This window comes from Carettochelys insculpta, chromosome 8, assembly GCF_033958435.1.
Source record: "Carettochelys insculpta isolate YL-2023 chromosome 8, ASM3395843v1, whole genome shotgun sequence".
Taxonomy (NCBI): Eukaryota; Metazoa; Chordata; order Testudines; family Carettochelyidae; genus Carettochelys; species Carettochelys insculpta.
Genome location: NC_134144.1, coordinates 74,571,494 through 74,593,429, shown reverse-complemented (window position 1 = coordinate 74,593,429; position 21,936 = coordinate 74,571,494). Strand labels below are relative to the sequence as shown.

Here is a 21,936-nt window from a genome sequence, read left to right as displayed (position 1 = left end):
TCACCACTTCCCAGAGCCTTGTTAAAGGTGCCAAGCAATCACCTGGCAGCTCCCACCGTTACCCTCTGGCCGCAAGGAATGGTGGCCATTAGCCCTCCTGGTTGCTCTGTCTCCAGGCCAGGTGTGCAGCCCTGACAGTACTTTGCCTCTCTCTCCGTGAGGATGGCGCTTCTTTAATCCCTTCTTCTGCTGGAGCTGTTCAAAGGCCCTTGGGGGGGTCTCAGTAAACCTGAACCATCTCCACTCATGGCGTTATTGGCATGTTCAGGGAACAGTAAGAGATTAGAGAGACGCAATTTTCCCTTTGCAGAATAACTGCTGGTTCGGGCTGGCCTGGTGTGGTCTGTTGCTGATTTTGTTAGTCTTGCACTTATCATTAATATGACTACACATGGCCCAGAGAGGCCAGAGACACAGGGCCCTGATACGCCCTCTTCCATGCTGGTGAGCCCTCAGCTGGAGCACTGTGCCCAGTTCTGGGCTCCACATTTCAGGACAGATGTGGGAAAAGTCCAGATGTAGCTACAGCTTTGTTTTAACTCTTCTCTCCTTGGAGTTTTTAAATATTCTGTCAAGTCACTTTCTGTGTCATTGTGTTGAGCCCTGTGACACGGAAATGTCCTTCTCTTTTGTACAACAGTTCCTAGAAGGAGGGAAGGGAAAGAAAAACCCCTCTGTGCCCTTTAGTTTTGGGTTGCTTCATTGACTGCCCAGTGGAGCGCATGAGGTGTGAATGGGAAGGCGGAAGACAGACACCTCCAGGCACTTGCAAGGGTTGGAGGAGGTGGATCCAAGCCCAGTGAGAAGAACAGTGGAGCCTGTGCAGTGGGCCCACTGAAAGAACGCTGGACACATGGACCCCTGGGGAGTCACCAGCAAGTGCCTGCCTGTGGGAGCACCACCCACAAGAAGGTGCTAAATGCATATTCATAAGTTTGCTCTTCCATATTATGCATATGCATGAGCTGGCCAACTGGTGTCGACCTGCATGGGAGAGCGGACACTGTCAGTGGAAGCATCTTGCAGAGGGACCCCAGGTCTCATCTTGTCAGCACGGGAGCATCGATCTGGACTGGCAGAAGCCCAGCTCGGCCCCTCCCCCATCTAACTCAGCTGTCCAGTGCAACTGGGGGGAGCAACTATTGGTAACAGCCACAAAACAGGAGTGCATGTGTGTGTGTGTGTGTGTGTGTGTGTGTGTACACGTGTGAGTGTAATATATCATATGCATATAAGTGTTGACTGCTATATGTGTATTACCAATAAATGCAGAGTTTTGCCTTTTCCCTGAAAAGATTCTGTACAGGACTTTTCAGTACAACACAGAGAAGTAAAAGTCTAGAAAGCATTATCTATGACGGCAGATTGAACGAACCTCAGTCCCCAGAAAATCATGGAGGGGATCCTCAAGGAATCCATTCTGGAACAACATGGGTTCACCAAGGGCAAGTCGTGCCTGACCAATTTGATTAGCTTCTATGATGTAGTGACATGGGGAAGTCAGTGGATGTGATATACCTTGACTTTAGCAAAGCTTTTGATACAGTCTCCCACAACATTCTTGCCCATAAGTTAAGGAAGTCTGGATTGGATCCATGGATTGTAAGAGGGATAGAAAGCTGGCTAGATGGTCAGAGACAACAGGCAGTGATCAATGGCTCAATGTCTGGTCGGTTTCAGGTGGAGTGCCACAAGGATCAGTTCTAGGGTCAGTATCGTTCAACATCTTTATTAATGACCTGGATGAGGGGATGGATTGCGCCCTCAACACATTTGCGGATGAAACTAAGCTAGGAGGGTCAGGTAGATATCTTGGAGGGTAGGGATCGGGTCCAAAGCGACCTATATAAATTGGAGGATTGGGCCAAAAGAAATCTGATGAGGTTCAAGAAGGACAAGTGCAGAGTCCTGTCCTTGGGATGGAAGAATCCCAAGTATTGTTACAGGCTGTGAACTGACTGGCTCAGTAGCAATGCAGCAGAAAAGAACCTGGGGATTACGGCGGATGAAAGGCTGGATATGAGTCAGCGGTGCGCCCTTGTCGCCGTGAAGGCTAACAGCGTACTGGGGTGCATTAGGAGGAGCATTTCCAGCAGATCTAGAGAACTTATTATTCCCCTCTGCTCAGCACTGGTGAGGCTGCATCTGGAGTCTTGTGTCCAGCTCTGGGCTCTCCGGTATAGAAAGGGTGTGGCTGCACTGGAGAGAGTCCAGTGGAGGACAATGAAAATGACTGAGGGGCTGGAGCACAGGACCTATGAGGAGAGGCTGAGGGATTTGGGCTGGTTTTCTTTGCAGAAGAGAAGACTGAGGGGTGATGTAATGGGGGGGCTCTAAAGAGGGGGGTGAGAAACTGTTCTCAGTGGTGTCAGATGGCAGAACAAGGAGCAATGGGCTGAAGTTACAGAGGGGAAGGTGTAGGTTGAATATTAGGAAAAACTCTTTCCCCAGGCGGGTGGTGAAGCACTGGAATGCGTTGCCTAGAGAGGTGGTGGATTCTCCATCCCTTGAGGTTTTTAAATCCCGGCTGGACAAGGTCCTGGCTGGGATGACTTAGTTGGGGTTGATCCTGCTTTGGGCAGGGGGCTGGACCCGATGACCTCCTGAGGTCCCTTCCAGCCCTGGGATTCTGTCACAGTTGCTACACAACCCTGCTACACAATGTCCATACAGCTGACACAAAGTGTCTCCCAGCAGGTGCCAGTGGAAACAATCTACCACACACGACTGTGCTGGTCAGATCCACCTCACCACTGAGCGTGGACAGGTCAAGCTGCACACGGCCCCTGGTCAGTTCCTTCAGCACTTGTACCAGGAAGTTATCCCCAACACTCTCCAAAAACTTCCTGGATTGTCCGTGTGCTGCTGTGTTGGTCTCCCAGCAAATGTCCGGATGATTAAAGTCTCCCATGAGAACCAGGGCCTGTGATTTGGAAGCTTCACTCAGCTGCCTGAAGAAAGCCTCATCTATCTCCTCTCCCTGATCTGGCGGCCTATAGCAGACACCAACTGCAACATCACCTCTGTTACTTCCACCTCTGAGCTTACCCAAAGACACTCAACTGGATTTTCTTCTTCCTCATACTGGAGCTCTGAGCAATCATACTGCTCCCTCACATAGAGCGCAACTCCTCCTCCTCTTCTCCTCCCTCTGGCCTTCCTCAACAGTTTATAACCTTCCACGACCGCGCTCCAGTCATGCGACTCGTCCCACCAAGTCTCCGTTATTCCAACCACCTCATAATTCTTGGACAATGCCAGGGCCTCTAATTCTTCCTGTTTGTTCCCCAGGCTTCTGGCATTAGCGTACAAGCACCTTAGAGAAGGGGCCGATTGGCCCACGTTCTCCTCTTCACCCAGGAAACCCACTCGATTGTTCCCTCCTCCTCCCCACTTACCTCAGAGCTTGTGTCAACTTCCCCCAAGGAACCTAGTTTAAAGCCCTCCTCCCTAGGTTTGCAAGCCTGCCCGCAAAGATGCTTTTTCCTCTCTTCGTGAGGTGGATCCCGTCTCTTCCCAGCCATCCCTGTTCACAAAAAAGAATCCCATGGTCAAAGAAACCAAATCCTTCCCTGCCTGGTCACCTGTCTTACCCCCTGCATCCCAGCTCACACAGTCTGGAGACCACACCTGAGCAGGGTGTGAAAACGGGCCTGCTGGGGACAGCCAGGGCGGCAGGTCTGCCTGCGGATGTCCGAGGGAGCCCTTCCCGGCTCTGGCAGGGCTCCACCTGCAGCAGGGCCCTGGGCAGGCTCAGGCTCAGGCTCAGGCTCAGGCTGAGGCCCAGGGTCCAGGGGCAGAGCTGGGACTGGCTTCCAGGTTTCCCCCGGGAGGAACCTAGGGCTGGATCTCAGCCCCTCTCTGACCCAGGCCCTGGGTGTGGAGGTGGTCAGGGAGTCGAGCCCCTGACCTGGCTGTCTGGCCAGTCCTGGCCCTGCTACAGCCAACCACACGGGGGCAGGCCCAGGCCAGCTCCCCAGAGAGGCCAGGCATGAGTCCTCTGCCCCAGGCCTGTGTGACCTGCCGCCCTGAGGCAGAGGGATGGGCCTAGCAACAGCAGGCTCCAGCCCCGTCCCTGGCCCAAGCGCGCTAGGGGCCATGCGGAGAAACGAGCCCCCATCCCCGCTGTAGCCAGTGCTGTAAGAGGCGCCCAGGGCCTGGCTGAGCCACCCTGTGTCCAGCACTGTCGCGCCTTGGAGGGCTGCCTGGCCGCCGGCTGCGCCGTCTCCACCTGCCCGGGGCAGGCGGTGAGCGCTGGACAGGGAGTTAACCCCATGGCTGCTGGGTTACAGCAGAAGTGCACACGGCCTTCTGGGGCTGCTCAGGCTCCTGGGAGCCTTGGGCCCTGCTCACTCCACCACTTCCTCTGCTGGGCTTGGCCGGCCGCCAGGCCTCTTCCGCCTGCTCCCAACGGCCCTGCGGGAAGTCCACGAGGCGAGCGGGGGTGACGCCACCCAGTGCTTCCTCCCCCAGAGTCAACAAGCTGTTTGCGCAGCCTGGATTCTGCCCGCTCTGCAGCAGCCCAGCCGGGGAGCAGGGCAGGGGCTGCAGGAGTGGGACAGTCCTTGGGGGATGCGGCTTTCGGCTGACGCTGTGATTTGCTGCACACGCCCGGGAGCTTGGCAAGGGCTCCTGGGGAGAGACGTACCAGGTGCAAACCTGCCGCGTGGAGCTGGCTCGTGTGCGTGTCCTCTGCTGGGTGGCAGCCAAACTGCTCATCTGTGTGTCATAGGCCCTGTACTCACTGTGATCCTCCTTTTGCTCAGGTGTGCAGGGCTTATGGGCCTGGGGAAGCAGGGCCAGAGTCCTGCCCTGCCCACCTCCCTGGGACCTGGCAGAAGGGCCCAACGTGCAGCACTGCTGGGCTGATGAAGGTCTCGGAGGCTGTTGCAATCCCTGCAGCTGTGCAGAGCAATCAGCACAGACATCACAGCAGAGTCCAGGTCCCAGTGCCCTGCTGCTTCACGCTGCAGCTCCTCTGGGGGCACCCCTGCTCTCTCCCCCCACCGCAAGGCTCTCTCCTGGCTAGTGCAGCGTGGAGCTAGCCTGGCCTGCCTGCACCCAGCACTGTGGGAAAGCAACCCACGCTGCTTTCCCTGCCCAGGGAAGCTCAGCTGTCCTTCTGCACAAGGGGACACCTGTTCATTTCCTGCCTGCCTTGACGTCCCCACCCCAGGGCGTGACCCTGCTGCAGACCAGCCAACGGGAGCATTGGCCTGGCCCCTCTCTGGGTCTGCAGTGCTCAGAGAACATGATGGTGCCTTTTTATTGCCTCATTTCTCTGCTCCTGGAAGGGCTGCCGCGCTCTGCTTTGCAGCGAAAGGTGCTCGCCGCTTGCAGCCCTGCGGCACCGCAGGGACTAACCGGGGCTCCCCTCGTGTTTCTCTAGCAGTTACTCAGCCCATCACGCCTGGTTTCCCAGCAGGCTCCGGGTGCAGCTGGAGAAGTGGTTGGCTGGGGACACCACAGATGCCAGCGCAGTGACCCTGGTTCCCTGGCCAAGGGGTCAGTCGCTTCCTTCCCTGCACTGTGTTCTCTCCCTTTGTGCACCCCCCGGCCAGCAGCGGGGAGCAAATCACCCTGTGAGCAGGTCTGGGCACTGCGCACCTCTGCTGAGCGGAGCCCCATCAGGATTTATTGGAGTCCTTTGACCCCTCCCATCCCTGGGCCCCCAGATTGGCCAGGGGCCCCACGTGTTAACCCACCGCTCTCAGCGCGGGGTGGGAGGATCAGCTCCTTCCTCAAGAGACTCCTGGGACCGGGCTCCACATTGCTAAGGTCTATGACAACAAAGGCGTGGGGCTTTCTCTGGCGTCAGCGCCTGGGGGATGCGGTGCCTGTCCTGGCAGGCAGGGAGCACGCTACAGCCAGGCATGCTGGGGCCTGTAGTCTCTCCAGGCTACATCTCTCTCCCAGGGCGCAAAGACTACAGCGAGCTCTCAGCTACATCCGAGCTGGGCAGAGTCTGCGCAGGGCCTGGCTAGAGTCCAGCATGGAAGGGTCTCCCCAAAGATCACAGAATCAGAGAACACTAGAACTGGAAGGAACCTCCAGAGGTCGTCAAGTCCAGTCCCTGAAGTCACAGCAGGGCCAAGCACCATCTAGATCATCCCTGACAGGTGTGTGTCTAACCTGCTCTTAAATGCGTCCGATGACAGAGATTCCTCAACCTCCCCAGGCAGTTTATTCCCGTGTTTGACCACCCTGACTGTTAGGATCTTCTTCCTAATGTCCAACTTCAACCTCCCTTGCTGCAGTTTAAGCCCATTGCTCCTTGTCCTGTCCTCAGAGGTTAAATAAAGTAATTTTTGTACCTCCTTGTAACACTCTTTTAAGTACCTGAAAGCTGTTATCACGTCCCCCCTAAGTCTTCTCTTTTCTGAGCTAAACGAGCCCGGTTCTTCCAGTCGTCCCTCACAGCTCATGTTCTCTGGACCTTTCATCATTCCTGCTGCTCTTCTCTGGGCCTTGTCCAATTTCTCCACATCCCTCTTGAACTCTGGTGCCCATGACTGGACACGACACTCCAGTGGGGGCCTAGTGAGGTGAACATTGAGAAGAGCGGAAGAACGACTTCTCATGTCTTGCTCACAACACTCCCGTTCACACCTCCCAGAATCACGTTTGCCTTTTTTGCAACAGTGCCACACTGTGGACTCACACTTACCTTGTGGTCCACTCTGACCCCCAGATCCCTTTCCGCAGAGCTCTTTCACCCATTCTGAGTGTGTGAAATGGATCGTTCCTCCCTAAGTGGAGCACTTGGCATTTGTCCTTATTGAACTTCATCCTGTTTACCTCAGCTCAATTCTCCAGTTTATTTGGAATTACAGCCCTCCCCTCCAAATCACTTGCAGCACTCCCCTCCCAGCCTGTATCAGTGCAGACTGTATAAACATACTCTCAATGCCAGTATCTAAATCATCGATGAAGATGTTGAATAGAACCAGTCCCAAAACAGACCCCTGCAGAATTCCACTTTTTACCTCCCAGCATGACTGTGAACCATTGATAACTGCTCTCTGTGAATGGTTATCTAGCCAGCTACGCACCCACCTTACAGTAGCCCCATGTAAGTTATACTTCCCTAGTTTGTTAATAAGAAGGTTATGCAAGACAGACTGTATCAAATGCTCAAAGCATACCTCATCTACCACTACGCCTTCTCCACAAGGCTTGTTATCCTATCAAAGAAAGGTACTAGGTTTGTTTGACGTAATTTGGTCTTTACAAATCCAAGCTAGGTGCTACTTGTCACATTATCTTGCAGATGTTTGCAGACGAATTCCTTATTTATTTGCTCCAGCATCTTTCCTGGCACAGAAGTTAAGCTAAGTAGTCTGTAGTTTCCTGGCTTATCCTTATTTCCTTTTGTATAGATGGGCACTAGATTTGTCCTCTTCCAGTCTTCTGAAATCTCCCCCATCTTCCATGACTTTTCAAAGATAATAGCTAATGGTTTAGATACCTCCTCATTCAGCTCCTCGAGTAGTCTGAGAGGCATTTCATCAGGCCCTGGTGACTTGTGGGCATCTAACTTTTCTATGTACTTTTTAACTTGTTCTTTTACTATTTTAGTTTCCCAGCCTATCTCTTTTTCTCCAGCGTTCACTATGCTGGAGATGTTCAGTCACCACCAACCTTCTTGGTGAAAATCAAAACAAAGAAGTAATTAAGCACCTCTGCTATTTCCACATTTTCTGATATTGTTTTTCCCCCTTCATTGAGTAATGGCCCTACCCTGCCCTTGGCCTTCCTCTTCCTTCTAATATATTTGTAGGACGCTTTCTTCTTACCCTTTCTGGCTCGAGCTAATTTGGCCTAGTGCTGTGTCATGGCTTTCCTAACTTTGCCCCCACATAAACTTGTGTGATTTGTTTATAATCAGCCTTTGTAACTTGACCTAGTTTCCACTTTGTGTGGGACTCCCTTTTCATTTTTAGATCATTCAAGATCTCCTGGGTAAGCCAGGCTGGCCTCTTGCCATACTTCCTGTCTGTCCTATGCAGTGAAATATTTCTTCTTGTGCCCTGAATAATGTCTCTGGCCAGCTCCACACGATGTCAGAAAGTCGATCTAGGAGACTCAGTTTCAGCTATGACAATCGCATAGCTGGGGTCAAAGTATTGTGAACCCATTTGTTTGACCATCCACACAGAGGGAGGTTGATGGGAGGAACTCTCCTGTTGACCCCCTTACTCCTCACGACAAAGAGAAGTACCGGGGTGACTGCAGAGCCCGGCTGGTTTGATTCAGCACGTTCCCACTAGGTGCACTAAGTCAAACCCTGGCAGCTCGTTCCTAAAGGAGTCGATCTTTCAGCAAGTGTAGACAGACCCTCTGAAAACTGCCAACTGTCTTCAATTGGTTTTCCGCTCGTGCTCCTTTCTCCTGGCACCTCACCTACCGACGCCTGAGTCTGCTACGTCGGCCTTTTTGAAATCCATTGGCTTTATGTTGTGGTTCTCCCTCCTACCACCCCTTTGAGTCATGAGCTCTGTTGTGTCATGAGCCCTTCCATCCAAGCTGCTTGTCACGTCCAAATGCTCAAGCTCTTCCACCCTATTGGTCAAACCACACCTAGAACAGCCTGCAGCAGCTTGCTCCACCCTCTGCGAGACAGAGACACACATCTCAGAGAGCTTGAAGGGACCTCAGGAGGTCATTGAGTCCAGCCCCCTGCCCTCTCAGCAGGACCAAGCACCATCCTTCTGCCCCTCTGCTCTCTGATTTGCTCACCCGGATGATAATTTTTCTGTTTTGTCAACCTTGAATACTATGTTTGGTTCTCTGTGCCTTAAATATTGCGTCTGTTCTGGTGCGGCTCTGGTCTGAAGAAGTGGGTCTGTCTCACGAAAGCTCATCACCTAACAGATTATGTTGTGAGTGTTTAACGTGCTCCTGGACTGCTTGTTTTGTTTTCGTAGTATATAGACCAGCAGGGCTATCTCTGTGTTACCATCCCACACTGGTTTTTCTTTCCTTTTTTTTAAATCAATTTGCTCCAGATCCCTAAATGGCCCCTCAAGGAGGGGACTCGCAGCCCTGGGTTTATCAGGCCAATGCTCAAACCCCTGAGCATTCTCTGCTTCCCAGACAATGGCTGAGATTGGGACACCTCCCCAACCACTCTCAGGGACAGGGCTTTGCCACACTGAAGCTAAAATAAATAAATCCAGCTGGCAACCCGTGCCTTGGGAATGAAGGGGTTACGCCATGGGCTTGTCGGGGGCCGGGGGGACAATGCCAGGGGCTCGCAGGGGATATGAGTGTGATGGGTTATGCCATGGGCTCATGGGTGGGGGAGAAGTGATGAGGTTATGCGCCAGGCTTGCAGGGGGATGAAGGGGTTGAGCCATGGGCTTGTTGGGGGCTGGAGGGACAATGCCAGAGGCTCAACAGGGGTGCGAGTGTGAGTGGGTTAAGCTGTGCACTTGTGCGGGGGGAGGAAGGGGTTGAGCCATGGGCTTGTGGGGGGCCAGGGAGGAATGCCACAGGCACAATGCCAAGGGGTTGCCCAAGAGTCCAGAGGGTAAGGCTCTGGGTGGGGGAGGGAGGGGTAATCTTGGGGTGCGTCTTTCGTGACACCTCACCCCTTAAACACACAAACCACGCCCCTTCTCCGCATATGGTGAGGGGGCGTGGCCAATCTGATCGCCCCGCCCCACGGGCGTGTCCCGGCCCCGGCCCCGCCCACTTTATATAAGGCAGGTGCGCGGGGCGCTGCAGTAGGCGAAGCTTCTCACCGAGACCTCGTCGCTCAGGGTCGGCGTGAGAGCCCCGCGCTGCTGCGTCATGGTGAGCCGGGCCGGGCCAAGCCGCAGGCCCCGCACGTGTCCCCCTCCGCGAGCCGCTGCCCCGGGTGCTCGGAGCGGGACGGGACGGGACGGGACGGGACAGACTCCCCCTCCCCCTCCCCCTCCAGCAGCCGCGGCGTGGGGCGCGCGAAGGGGCAGGGCGCTGGTCTCGGACGCCTGGGTTCCCGCGGGGGTGGTCTGGGACGGGGCCAGCGGCTGCGGCTCTGGGGAGCGGGGAGGTGCGGCGGGTGCAGCTCTGGGCTGCTGGCCGGCCCGGGGGGGCGGGGGCGCCAGGGGGAGTCCGGCCCAGCTCTTCTCCCCGCGGCCGCGCGGGGCGCGGGGGCTATTAATAGGCAGGTGACGTGGGGCCGGGGCCCTGCTGGGAACAGCCGCGGGACTGCGCCCGGGCTCCCGGCCAAGGGGTAATGGGATCCCGGCCCCTCTAGGGGCCCCGTGCCCGCCGGTGGCGGCCTGGCCCGGGTCTCCCCGCCCGGGCTGGACGGAGCTGGGCCCCGTGGGAAGCGCCTCGCAGCCCTGGGGGGGCCGGGACACTGCTGGCCCGGACAAGACAGGGGCCTGCAGCTGCGCCCCCGCCCCGTGGAGGGGCCCGAGCCCCGGCCTAACCACCCGCCCCCTGGGGTTTCTCGGGCCCTGGGGACGCGGATTTCCTGCCCGCCGTCCCCCGCGTGCGCGGGGCTGGGGGGGCGGCGGGGGCCGGGCGGGGCCGGGGGTGGGGCTCACGGGCTCTCCAGCCGTCCTGGTTGGGTGGTGTATTTTCAAACCGCTGCTGCGTGGCAGCGCCGGGCCCGCCCCGCCCCGGGCGGGGATCGAACCGGCGGGAGATGGTGTCACCCGCGAGTGCCCCCTTGCGCACCCACCGCCCCTGGGACCTGCCCCGGGACGCGCTCGCTGCGTGGGAGCTGCCTGCCCGCAAGTGCCGGAGAGCGACCCCGGGAGGCTGGGCTCGGCGTCGGTCCAGCCAGGCGTGGGGGGACCCGGCGGGCGCGGGCTACGGCTGGCAGGTGCCAGCTGCTTCCCCCGGAGAACTTCGAGCCTGGGGCCGCTGCTGTGTGGGGGCGGAGGGGCCTCCTTGGCGCAGGGACTCTGGGGCCAGGACAGGGCTCGGGGCGCCTGTCCCAGGCGGGCAGCTGGAGAGCTGCTGGGGGCTCTTGGAGAGTCGGGGCGGGGTGGGGTCTGTGTCCCTGCCACTCACACCCACCCAGTGCAGCCAACTCCTGGCCAAGTGCGCGCAGCTGAGCCTGCCGCCTTCGGGGGACGCTGCTGTGATCACCCTGCCTGTGCCCGTGGGCCCTGGGGCGGCCCTGGCAGGTACAGGGCAGCTCCCTGCTCTGCCCACGGCTCTGCTGATGCCCCTCAGTCCCTGCCCGCTGCTGGGCCCCCGCGAGCTGTGCGCATGTGCTGGTTGAGTCAGCCGGGGCGGGTGGGTGGCACTGCAGCTCATGCCTGAGGTACGTGTTTGTCAGCCCAGCACCTGCCTGAGTGCGGGCGCCCGCTGCAGGCCTGGCTCCTGGTGGGGACAGGAGAGTCCATGCCTGAGCTGGACGTGTGGGGAGAACTCCCCATGTCTGAGTGGTTTGAGGCGGCTGCCAGGGTGTTGAGGGCTGGGCCTCACCTAGGAGTCCTGAGGAGCGGCTGGAGTCGATCCCAGCTCTGCCAGCACCATGCTGTGGGGCCTTACTCAAGTCACTCCTCTCCCCGGGCCTTGCTCCTGCCCTGAGGTCTGCTCAGCAGCCTGGCTGGAGCTCCGGAGGTGGCAGGGAACTCCAGGAGTGTCCTGCAGCTGCATCTCAGGCCAACGGGAGGACGAAGAGGAGGAGGTGGAGGTGTCTGGTCAGGCAGTGGCCAGCATGGCGGGGATGGGGTGGTAGGTACATCTTCTCTCAGTCCCTGGCTGCTCCTTGGCATGTGTGGCCATGGCCTGCTGGTTTGTGGGGGACGGGGGGAGGGTTTCTACATTGCTGTGCTTCCCCCACCCCCGCACCTTCAGTCTGTGCTGAGCTGCACTGGGGGTGGGTACCCGGCATGGCAGCTATCCAGCACCTGCTCTGGTACCCTGGGTGCGACACCCCTTGTCTGGCCCTGGCAGCACTGGGCACCAGGCTGGGGGCTGCAGGGACCAGGTTCTCCTGTGCAGCTTCTGCTCCAGGCCAGACTGTGGGCAGGGGGAGCTGGTAGGGGCTGTTCTCCAAACCAAGGCCTCTTTCCCAGGGACCTGTTCAGGGCGCACCCAGCTGTCCTGGACAACAGGACAGGCGCTAGTGACCTGGGCTGTCCCCTCTGAGTGGCCGCGGCAAACAGCTGCTGCGATCCCAGGCTGCCCTGCCTTGCCCCCCGTGCCAGCTGCCAGGGGAGGCCCCTCAATTGCCCTTCTCTGCCCACAGCGTGAGTGTATTTCAGTGCACGTCGGCCAGGCCGGCGTCCAGATGGGCAACACCTGCTGGGAGCTGTACTGCCTGGAGCACGGCATCCAGCCTGACGGGCAGATGCCCAGCGAGAAGACCATCGGGGGTGGGGACGACTCCTTCACCACTTTCTTCTGTGAGACGGGCGCCGGGAAGCACGTCCCCAGGGCCATCTTTGTGGACCTTGAGCCCACGGTGATCGGTGAGCCCAGGAGAGCCCCACCTGCTGCTCCCTGCCTGGCATGGCCTGCAGCTGGCTGGTGTGGCTTGAGTCCCTCCTTCCCTGCCCTGCCCTGGCTGTGCCAGGCCCTTCCCCATGGCCTGGGAGTGGCATCCGCACAGCAGCAGGAGCCCAGAGAAACTTGCTGAGCCGGAACAACTGCTCCTCTAGCATCCACAGCAGTGCTCAGGGCTGACCTTGCCATAGGCCTGGACAGCAGGTGCAGAGTAGGCTCAGAGAAACACTGTGCCCCTCTGCCAGGCCCTGGCAGCTTCCCCAGCCAAGCCCCTCCAGCAAGGGCTGCCCCAGGCCCTCCTGTTAGGCAGAGGACAAGCATCATCCACCCTCTGTGCGGTGGCCCTGCCTAGTTCACCTGCAGCTGAAGGCCTCCCAGGGCCTAGAGCAGCGGGGTGCAAACTGGGCTGCACAGGAGGGTTTACGGTGACACCAGGAAGCTTGTGTCTGCCCTGTGGGGGGCGGGGGGACAAGCCAGCCCTTCGCTCTGCTGCTGGCGAGGCCTTGTCTGTTCAGTTACTGGGGTTCCGGGGTGCAGGGAGATTCGGTTGCTTGGGGGGGAAGGGGGGACTGGGGCTGTTCAGGTACTGCAGGCCTGTCCAACACTTCCCCTCCCCACTTCCAGACGAGATTCGGACAGGCATCTACCGCCAGCTCTTCCACCCCGAGCAGCTCATCACCGGCAAGGAAGATGCTGCCAATAACTACGCGCGTGGGCACTACACCATCGGCAAGGAGATCATCGACCAGGTGCTGGACAGGATCCGCAAGCTGGTGAGGAGCCTGTTGGGGGGGTGGGGGAGGGGGCTCTGGTTTCTGGCTGCAAATTGCCAGAAAACCTGCCTCCGCGTGCTCCCGCCTTTGGGCCTTGGCCGCACTTGGTGGGGGGTCGGTGTGGGAGGGCTCCCTGCTCAGGGGACTTCGGTGACTCCAGAGCTTGTTCTCCTGCTGGAGCCAGTGATCACCCTCAGCTGGCTCCCCTCCTGGTACACCTCTGCCGTGCCTGTGCCCCAGCCTGGACTGGCTGTCACTGCGGTAACGAGCTCTGACCCTTTGTCCCCCACAGGCTGACCAGTGCACGGGGCTCCAGGGCTTCCTGGTTTTCCACAGCTTTGGCGGGGGCACCGGCTCGGGGTTCACCTCCCTGCTGATGGAGCGCCTGTCCGTCGACTATGGCAAGAAGTCCAAGCTGGAGTTTGCCATCTACCCTGCGCCCCAGGTCTCCACTGCAGTGGTGGAGCCCTACAACTCCATCCTCACCACCCACACCACCCTGGAGCACTCGGACTGCGCCTTCATGGTGGACAACGAGGCCATCTACGACATCTGCCGCAGGAACCTGGACATCGAGCGCCCCACCTACACCAACCTGAACCGCCTCATCAGCCAGATCGTGTCCTCCATCACGGCCTCCCTGCGGTTCGATGGCGCCCTCAATGTGGACCTGACAGAGTTCCAGACCAACCTGGTGCCCTACCCCCGGATCCACTTCCCACTGGCCACCTACGCCCCCGTGGTCTCGGCAGAGAAGGCCTATCATGAGCAGCTCTCCGTGGCTGAGATCACAAACTCTTGCTTTGAGCCAGCCAACCAGATGGTGAAATGTGACCCCCGCCACGGCAAATACATGGCCTGCTGCCTGTTGTACCGCGGGGACGTGGTGCCCAAAGATGTCAACGCGGCCATTGCTGCCATCAAAACCAAGCGCAGCATCCAGTTTGTGGACTGGTGCCCAACCGGCTTCAAGGTTGGTATCAACTACCAGCCCCCGACAGTGGTTCCCGGGGGCGACCTGGCCAAGGTGCAGCGGGCGGTGTGCATGCTGAGCAACACCACAGCCATAGCTGAGGCCTGGGCGCGTCTGGACCACAAGTTCGACCTGATGTACGCCAAGCGTGCCTTTGTGCACTGGTACGTCGGGGAGGGCATGGAGGAGGGGGAGTTCTCGGAGGCCCGGGAGGACATGGCTGCCCTGGAGAAGGATTACGAGGAGGTGGGCATTGACTCCTACGAGGACGAAGAGGAGGGAGAGGAGTACTGAGGTGCTGGCTCAGGGACTTTCATGTTCTTTTAACTGCAAAATAAACAGCCTTCTTGGTCTGACCCCCACCCTGAGCTGTGGCTGGTTCTTGCCAGGAGGGGTGTGCAGCAGGGGACCTGGTTCTGCTGCCCTGTCAGCCCAAAGCTCCCACCTGGCTGCAGGGCCATGCCCCTGGGCTGTGGGGTGCCACAGGGTGCTGGGAATGGGATTGTCAGATGACACCTGGCTATGGGGCTCTCCTGGGCAGTGCAATGGGGAGGGCCAGCCCCAAACCAGCTAGCTTGCCCTGTCAGGCCAGGCTTGTGCCACAGGGAGCAGTCTCTGCTGGAGCCGGGTGGCTGCTGTCCATAGGTCAGTGGGCCTCAGGGCAGAAGGAAAACACCACCCATAGGGCGGCACATGCTTCAGTATGGCGCATCCAGCCCACACAGCCCCTTCCCTAGTGCTCGCTGACTGGGGAGCGTCAGTGTGGGAAGAGGCTTACTGGAGGGAGCCCTCCCCTGGCTGGCAGAGGGCTGGGGCTTCTGTGCCCTCCTCCCAGCTGCCAGGGCAGGGCTGAATCTGCCAGGCCTGCTTCTGCAGCAGTGTGACTGGGGAAGGGAGGGGCACACTCAGCTCTGGTGAATCAGCCCTTCCCCCATGGCTGGCTTGGCCCAGCCCTGGCTGTTGGCACAGGAGCTGGGGACCGAAGTCCGGCTCCCTCACGTGGGACGGAGTTGGCAGCGGCTGGCCACGTCTGCGTGCACTGCTCTGCTGTCTGGGGGGGGGGCAACACTGGGGAACCTGCTTGGACTCCTGCTCCCAGGATGGGGGCAACTTGGGGGGCGGGGTGTTAATGACCCAGTTGTGGTCTGGCCTTAGCCCAGGGCAGGAGCCCTGCAAGTGGCCAAGCCCCAGTAGCCACCTGGCTGCTGCCCTGGAGCTGGGGGCGCTCCCCCTGAGAAGAGGGAAGGGGACAGCAGGGGCTGCTCCATCCTTGCCCCACGGCTGTGCTGAACACAGCAGGCATGGTCCTGCTCCAGCCAGGCATAACCACCTCCCCAGGACCAGTGTCCCTTTGTCTGTCCACTCCTGAGTGTGACACCTCTCCCCTGTGCAGTGGTGCACACGCCGGGGGACTCCAGGTTTGGGGAGTAGCTGGGCTACAAGCTGGGGAGGTGACCAAGGGGGCAGGAACTTTGTCTCAGACTGGGGAGGAGCCGCAGCTTGGGGAGAGCTTCTGGGCAGAACTCCATGGGAAGCTGTTTTGCCCAGGGCGGTTTTGAGGTCCTTCCATGACAACAGCTGCCTAGCCAGGCCCAGCTTTGAGCCAGGGCGGCTCAGTCCCCACCCCAGTCCCAGAGCTCCTACTTCCCCCTCCCCAGTTGCAAGGGGTCCACAGGAATCTCCCAGAGCCAGGACCCATTCTCCAGCTACACCCTTTATTGGACAGAAAACTCTGGCTGAGCCGGGGGGCACTACACAGGCTGAGTCGCGCCTCCCTGCCAGCAGGAGACGAGGAGCAGGGGTGGGGGAAACCCAGCAGGCCAGGCCAGCCCCAGCCAAGGGGCAGCATCCTTCCCTGACCTCAACAGCAGCTAGTTGGCCATACCTGGGAGAGGCAGCAGAGCAGTGGGGCAGGCGAAGGGCTCACAGCCCCATGGACTCTAGGACTGTGCACCAAAGCCCTGCAGGGCCCAGCCCAGGACTGGTTCCATTCCCAGCCTGTTGCAGGTGGGAGGCAACTTCACACCCCAGGCCTGGTTTTGCTTTTAACCTGCAACTCCATTTTCAAGCAGTTCTGTGCACCACACAGTCTGCTCCCAGCTGGCACGGCGCAGGCCCCAGTTCAGATCCGGGTGGTGTCCTGGCCCCAGGCGGACAGCTGCAACCCCTCCAGCTGGTCAACTATCTGGGTGATGTGGGGCCTCTCTTGTGGGTTCACCACCATCATGGTGCAGAGCAGCTTCTCCAGAGCAGCCGAATACCTGCAAGAGAGATGGCAGTAAGGCCAGGCCCCTCTGGAGGGGTGAGCCCAGAGCAACCCTGCCCGGAGGGGTGGGTCGCAGGGCCAGCTCCTCACCTGCCACTGGGGGGCACACGGAGTGGGTTCTGCACAGCCAGGGCCACGCTGTCGCCCTTCTGGAAGACCATGTCGTACGGCCCTTCCCCGAACATCATGCAGTACAGCACGCAGCCTAGGGACTGAATGGGCACCACAGGGTCAGTCAGGCTGCAGCCAGCACAGCCAAGGAGCTGGGCAGCTGCCCCGGGGGGGGGGGCCCTTACCCAGATGTCCGTCCGCTCATCAATAACGCAGTGACTCTCCACGGTGAAGAGCTCAGGGGCCCGGTACGAGATGGTGCAGCGCTGAGCAGCCCAGTCCTGGGGGGGGAGAGCACAAAGTGAGCCCAGCACCGGGAGGGCAGGGGCCAGTGACTGACATGGGAGAGGGTTAGCTGGGCCTTGCCCCAGGCGCAAGGCTGGAAAGCAAGGGAGAGGAAGGGGGCAGGTCTCAGACCAAGCGGCTGTTCACTGCCTTCCCCCAGGGAGAGGTCACTGAGCTCGGTGCCTCCAGGGCAGGAAGCCTCCTACCTGCACTGCCATGGCCTCCCGGGAGCTCTTGACCTCAATGTGGGCCCGGTTCATGGAACCCAGGTCCATTAGCACTGGCTGTTCAGCATCGTCCAGGAGCACGTTGGTGGGCTTCAGGTCCCTGTGGGGGCCAAGTGACTGAGTTCCCTGCAGCCTGCCAGGCCCCCAAGAGGGGCAGAGTCCCTCCCCCATCGCTGGTGTGCCAGCTCCACATGACGGCCTAGCGCCCAGCTGCCCCGAGCACTGTTTCCTCCTGGAAGGGCCAGGGCCAGCTGGGCCCAGCCTGGGGCTCACCTGTGTGCGTAGCCCTTGGCATGAATGGCCTGCAGCCCTCTGCAGATGCCCTGGAGAAGGGGGAGGATCCGCTCCTCTGGCAGGAAGGTGCCCTTGTCTCGCAGAGCTTCCACCTCACTCCACAGGGTCCCTCTCTGGCAAGCAAAGAGGCAGGTGCTTAGAGAGCAGGTGCTCCCCACAGGGTGCTGGCATGGGGCAGGCAGAGACTCACCAGGTCGCACCAGTGCCAGCTCCTACTAAGAGCCAATGGCTCCCAAGAGCTCTGGGGAAAGTGACACAGGGACAGCTCCAGAGTGCAACCATACAGCACTAGCTGTTCTAATGCTCGGGCTCCCTGACCCACAGCAGGACAGCGCTGCTGCAGACTCTGGAACCTGGAGGTGAGTCTCAGGGCGAACTTGCTGCCCTAGGAGACCAGTAGGGCCCAGGACGCTGCTGAGCTCAGCAGGGACTGGAGGGATGTCTGGACAGTGCTGGTCTCCAGCTGTCCCTTGCTAAAGACGACTGGCCTTGGCCAGCAGGGGTGTTTTACGCCTTCAGTTGCTGGGCTGGGCCCTGCCAGAGGCAGGACATGGCTGGCATGAGCTGGCCAAGCACTTCCTGATTCCAGCTCCTGGCCCTTGGTGTGCTGGCTGTGTAGGGCCCAAGGCAGCCCCCTCGCTCCCACGCATAGGTGCAATGAGGAGCCTGGGGGGGCAGGGCAGCCTGGAGATACCATAACCACCCTCTGGCTACAGGAGAGGCGAGGGCACCATCCTATGCTCCCTTTGTAGTTAGCTCGGAGTAATAATGGTAGTCCATCGATCCGACGATGACAAGCACAGGACCCGTGCGTGAAAGCTTTTTAAGTGGTAGAGCTGTTGCACAGGAGCAATCCCACTCTCTCGACCTTGGAAGCCAGGCACCAGTGGTACACAGAATCGTCACGACTGGTAACTTCTTTGGTTGCAGTGGTGGCCTTGGCGTCTTTCATGCCTTGTCAAGCACTTCGCTTTCCACAAAGCGTTGCAGAACCGCCTTCTTGGCCGTTGGATCGAAATGATCTCGTCCGCCGGAACTGACTTCGCATGCTGGGTAGGCACATCTGAAAACTCGCCGAGGGTTTGAGCCCCATCGGTTACACTCACCTGGTTCGGCCGGCCTGTTGAAGCTGTTGCCCGGGGTGTGGCCACTGCACATGCTGCAGCTACTTGGAGCCACAAGTGAGAGCTGAGTGACAGGCGGGGACCAAAGTGGATGGACTACCCCCGAAGAGGTACGACAAGTGCCTCCAACAGAGGTACTAGCCCTCCCTGTACACCCCATGCACCCCCGTCTGGCCTAGGAAGACTACATTTCCCAGCATGCATTGCACCCTCTCCCGAGGCCAGCTCCAAAGAGGGCCTGGGGCAGCCAGGGGCAGGTGGGACAGGGATCACCATCTCCAGCCGCGTCAGGGCTCCTGCCTGGGAGCTGGGGCGGCCTCACCCTGAGGAACGGCAGCAGCAGCCAGGCCTCGTGCTTAGGCCCCTTCTCCACCATGCAGTGGGCCTCGAGCCGCAGGACGTTGGGGTGGTCGAAGAGGCGGTGCATCTCCACCTCGTGCAGGGCTTCCAGGCGGTCCTGCTTGTCATGGCACAGGATGCGCTTCAGGGCGTAGAACTGGCCGTCCTGCAGCCCCTCCACCAGGTCCACGTAGCTGAAGCCCCTGCAGAGGGGAGGAGGTGTGAGAAGGGCAGGAGCAGCTCCCCGGTGCAGGGCAGGAGCAGCGCCCCCAGCGCGCCCCGGTGCAGGGCAGGAGCTGCTCGGGGAGAGAGCAAGACCGAGCCCGTCCCTGCCACTGCACCGGCCGGCGCCCCGGCCCCATCGCCAGCGCCCCGCTCAGCCAGGGGCAGACGGGCGGGTCCGCCCGGGCACCCAGGAGGGCTCAGTCCCCGGCGACGTGGCCGCTGGCAGCCCAGGAAGAGGCGGCGGGGCGGGGCCCGGCTGGAAGCTGGAGCGGGGGGCGGGCACACTCGGCCCCCCCGCGGAGGGGCGGCTCCGTGACCCCCCCAGCTGCCCGGGGAGGGGCCGCTCTCCCGTGGGCCCGGGGCGGGGGGGCTGGAGGCGGGGCTCGAAGGGCCGCAGCGGCTGCGCCCAGCCGGGCACCCCGCCTGCCTCAGTTTCCCCCTCCGGGCCAGGTGGGGAACGACACTAAGCAGCCCCCCCCGCCAGCCCCTGCCCCGCGCTCACCCCTCCCCCAGGCGCTGCAGCAGCAGGTAGCGCTGCCCCTCGATGCTGAGGGTGCCCCGCGCGCAGGCGCACAGCGCGTGGCCCATGGCCCGGCCCGGCCCGGCCCGGTGCTGGCAGTGGGGGAGGGGCGCGCCCCGAGGGGGGGGGTCCTGTCCCTCAGGCCCCGCCCCTTCCCGGAAGGAGCCGCGGCCGGCGCTGAGCAACGTCATCACCCTGCGCCAGCGGCCGAGCAACGGCCGCGCGGGGGCGGGGCGGGGCGGGGCGGCATAGGCCGGAGAAGAGAGAGGGGCGGGGCCGCGCGTGACAAATGCTCGGGGGGCGGGGCCGAGGGGCTGTCGAGAAGGGAGGGGCTGTGAGTGGAGGGGAGCGGTGGGGGAGGCTGTAGGGACGGGACTGGGGGAGGGGTTGTGAGTGGGGGGAGCAGTGGGGGGAGGGGAGGGGCTGTGAGGGGAGCAGTGGGGGAGGCTGTAGGGACGGGACTGGGGGAGGGGCTGTGAGTGGGGGGAGCAGTAGGGGGAGGGGAGGGGCTGTGAGGGGAGCAGTGGGGGAGGCTGTAGGGACGGGACTGGGGGAGGGGTTGTGAGTGGGGGGAGCAGTAGGGGGAGGGGAGGGGAGGGGAGGGGCTGTGAGGGGAGCAGTGGGGGAGGCTGTAGGGATGGGACTGGGGGAGGGGTTGTGAGTGGGGGGAGCAGTAGGGGGAGGGGAGGGGCTGTAAGGGGAGCAGTGGGGGGAGGGGAGGGGCTGTGAGGGGAGCAGTGGGGGAGGCTGTAGGGATGGGACTGGGGGAGGGGTTGTGAGTGGGGGGAGCAGTAGGGGGAGGGGAGGGGCTGTAAGGGGAGCAGTGGGGGGAGGGGCGGGACTGTGAGGGGAGCAGTGGGGGAGGCTGTAGGGACGGGACTGGGGGAGGGGTTGTGAGTGGGGGGAGCAGTAGGGGGAGGGGAGGGGCTGTAAGGGGAGCAGTGGGGGGGAGGGGAGGGGCTGTGAGGGGAGCAGTGGGGGAGGCTGTAGGGATGGGACTGGGGGAGGGGTTGTGAGTGGGGGGAGCGGGAGGGGAGGGGCTGTAAGGGGAGCAGTGGGGGGAGGGGCGGGGCTGTGAGGGGAGCAGTGGGGGAGGCTGTAGGGACGGGACTGGGGGAGGGGTTGTGAGTGGGGGGAGCAGTAGGGGGAGGGGAGGGGCTGTAAGGGGAGCAGTGGGGGGAGGGGAGGGGCTGTGAGGGGAGCAGTGGGGGAGGCTGTAGGGACGGGACTGGGGGAGGGGAGAGGAGGGCAGGGCAGGGCAGTGAGGTGTGGCCAGGCTTTGACTTCTCTTTACAACAGCCGCATGGGCTCTCCCCCAGCGAATTACCCCGGCCCTGTGCTGGACACAGCTGTGCTCTTTGCAGTAGTTCCAAGCAGCTGGCCCAGTGCTGAGGTCAGGTGCACCAGCCTGTTACTGCTGGGACTGTCTCTGGGAGCCATCTTACAAATGGGCCTGCCTTGAGCTACACTCCCATCATTCGCAGACCTTAAGGCCCGTAGGGACCCTTGTTGGGTTACCAGACATCCCAGGACAAGTCCCACGTCCTCCATTAACGCAAAAATGTCCAGTAGGGAGAGACACAGGTCTTGTCATAAAAAGGACCCCCCCAGCCTGGGTTCCCACAGCTGGGGCTGCCGGCCGGGCTCGACGTCACAGCTGTGGGGCTGTGGGGACCCCGCCTTCCTGGCTGAGGTTCCCACAGCTGGGGCTGGTGGTGGTGTTAAGTTTGTGACCCAGTTGTGTTTTGTATAGTCACAAGTGTGGTCCAGTTATTAGAAGTGGTAAGTAAATCAAAGGGGGGATGCCAGGTTATAAAGCTTAGGGGAGCTGGAGTACCTACAAAATAGTTTTTGTGCTGTTGTGATTTTAGTTCAGTTTTGGATGTAATAGGAACTCTACTGTGGCATCAAACATTTTTTATCACTGAACAATAAATAAGGAACTAATTTCTATAGTAACCAGCATATCGCTTGTTGTATAATGTACTCTAAAGGTGTGGTTTTTTCTTTGCATTTGAAATTATTCTTACGAGGTTATAGGATAATGCACCAGTGTTTCATTTCTTGGGGCATTTGAGTTAAAACCCAAGGTTAGGAGCCCACCTCCCAGCCGGGCATCCCACAGCTGAGGGAGCCACGAGGCCAAGGCAACAGGACATGGCAAAGGCACAGGGATTCCATGTTATCTGCGTGGATCTCAGAGGACCCACAAAACTAGTTGGCCACACCCCCTTCCAGTTAAATGGAGTTCTCAGAGGTGGAGGAATAAACATTTTGGGAGGCTCAAAAATAATATGGTGGAAACTGCACAGAGGAATACACAAATATCAAGTGAAACACTGT

The 21,936-nt window shown here is 60.2% G+C and overlaps 2 protein-coding genes across 2 annotated transcripts; one reads left to right on the top strand and one right to left on the bottom strand.

The window, feature by feature from the left end:
* Positions 1 to 9,716: 9,716 nt before the first annotated feature.
* Positions 9,717 to 14,572, top strand: LOC142017015 (tubulin alpha-4A chain). Its single transcript, XM_075001597.1, has 4 exons — positions 9,717 to 9,798; positions 12,200 to 12,422; positions 13,081 to 13,229; positions 13,522 to 14,572. The coding sequence occupies exons 1-4, from the start codon at positions 9,796 to 9,798 to the stop codon at positions 14,494 to 14,496; spliced, it is 1,350 nt and encodes a 449-aa protein (XP_074857698.1). The 5' UTR covers positions 9,717 to 9,795; the 3' UTR covers positions 14,497 to 14,572.
* A 1,324-nt stretch (positions 14,573 to 15,896) lies between these two features.
* STK16 (serine/threonine kinase 16) lies at positions 15,897 to 19,731 on the bottom strand. Its single transcript, XM_075001600.1, has 7 exons — positions 19,576 to 19,731; positions 18,832 to 19,051; positions 17,365 to 17,498; positions 17,071 to 17,191; positions 16,765 to 16,860; positions 16,559 to 16,680; positions 15,897 to 16,463 (listed from the first exon to the last, which is right to left on the bottom strand). The coding sequence occupies exons 1-7, from the start codon at positions 19,659 to 19,661 to the stop codon at positions 16,325 to 16,327; spliced, it is 918 nt and encodes a 305-aa protein (XP_074857701.1). The 5' UTR covers positions 19,662 to 19,731; the 3' UTR covers positions 15,897 to 16,324.
* Positions 19,732 to 21,936: the final 2,205 nt, after the last annotated feature.

Bases quoted from the DNA above. Each gene is read 5' to 3' on its own strand.
- LOC142017015 (XM_075001597.1), top strand. The intron at 12,423-13,080 runs GTGAGCCCAGGA...CCCCACTTCCAG, and splicing joins CCTTGAGCCCACGGTGATCG to ACGAGATTCGGACAGGCATC. The intron at 13,230-13,521 runs GTGAGGAGCCTG...TGTCCCCCACAG, and splicing joins TGGACAGGATCCGCAAGCTG to GCTGACCAGTGCACGGGGCT.
- STK16 (XM_075001600.1), bottom strand. From the start codon at position 19,661: ATGGGCCACGCGCTGTGCGCCTGCGCGCGGGGCACCCTCAGCATCGAG. The intron at 17,192-17,364 runs GTGAGCCCCAGG...TGGCCCCCACAG, and splicing joins GCCAAGGGCTACGCACACAG to GGACCTGAAGCCCACCAACG. The intron at 16,464-16,558 runs GTGAGGAGCTGG...TCTCTCTTGCAG, and splicing joins CGTGTGCCCCCCAGTGGCAG to GTATTCGGCTGCTCTGGAGA.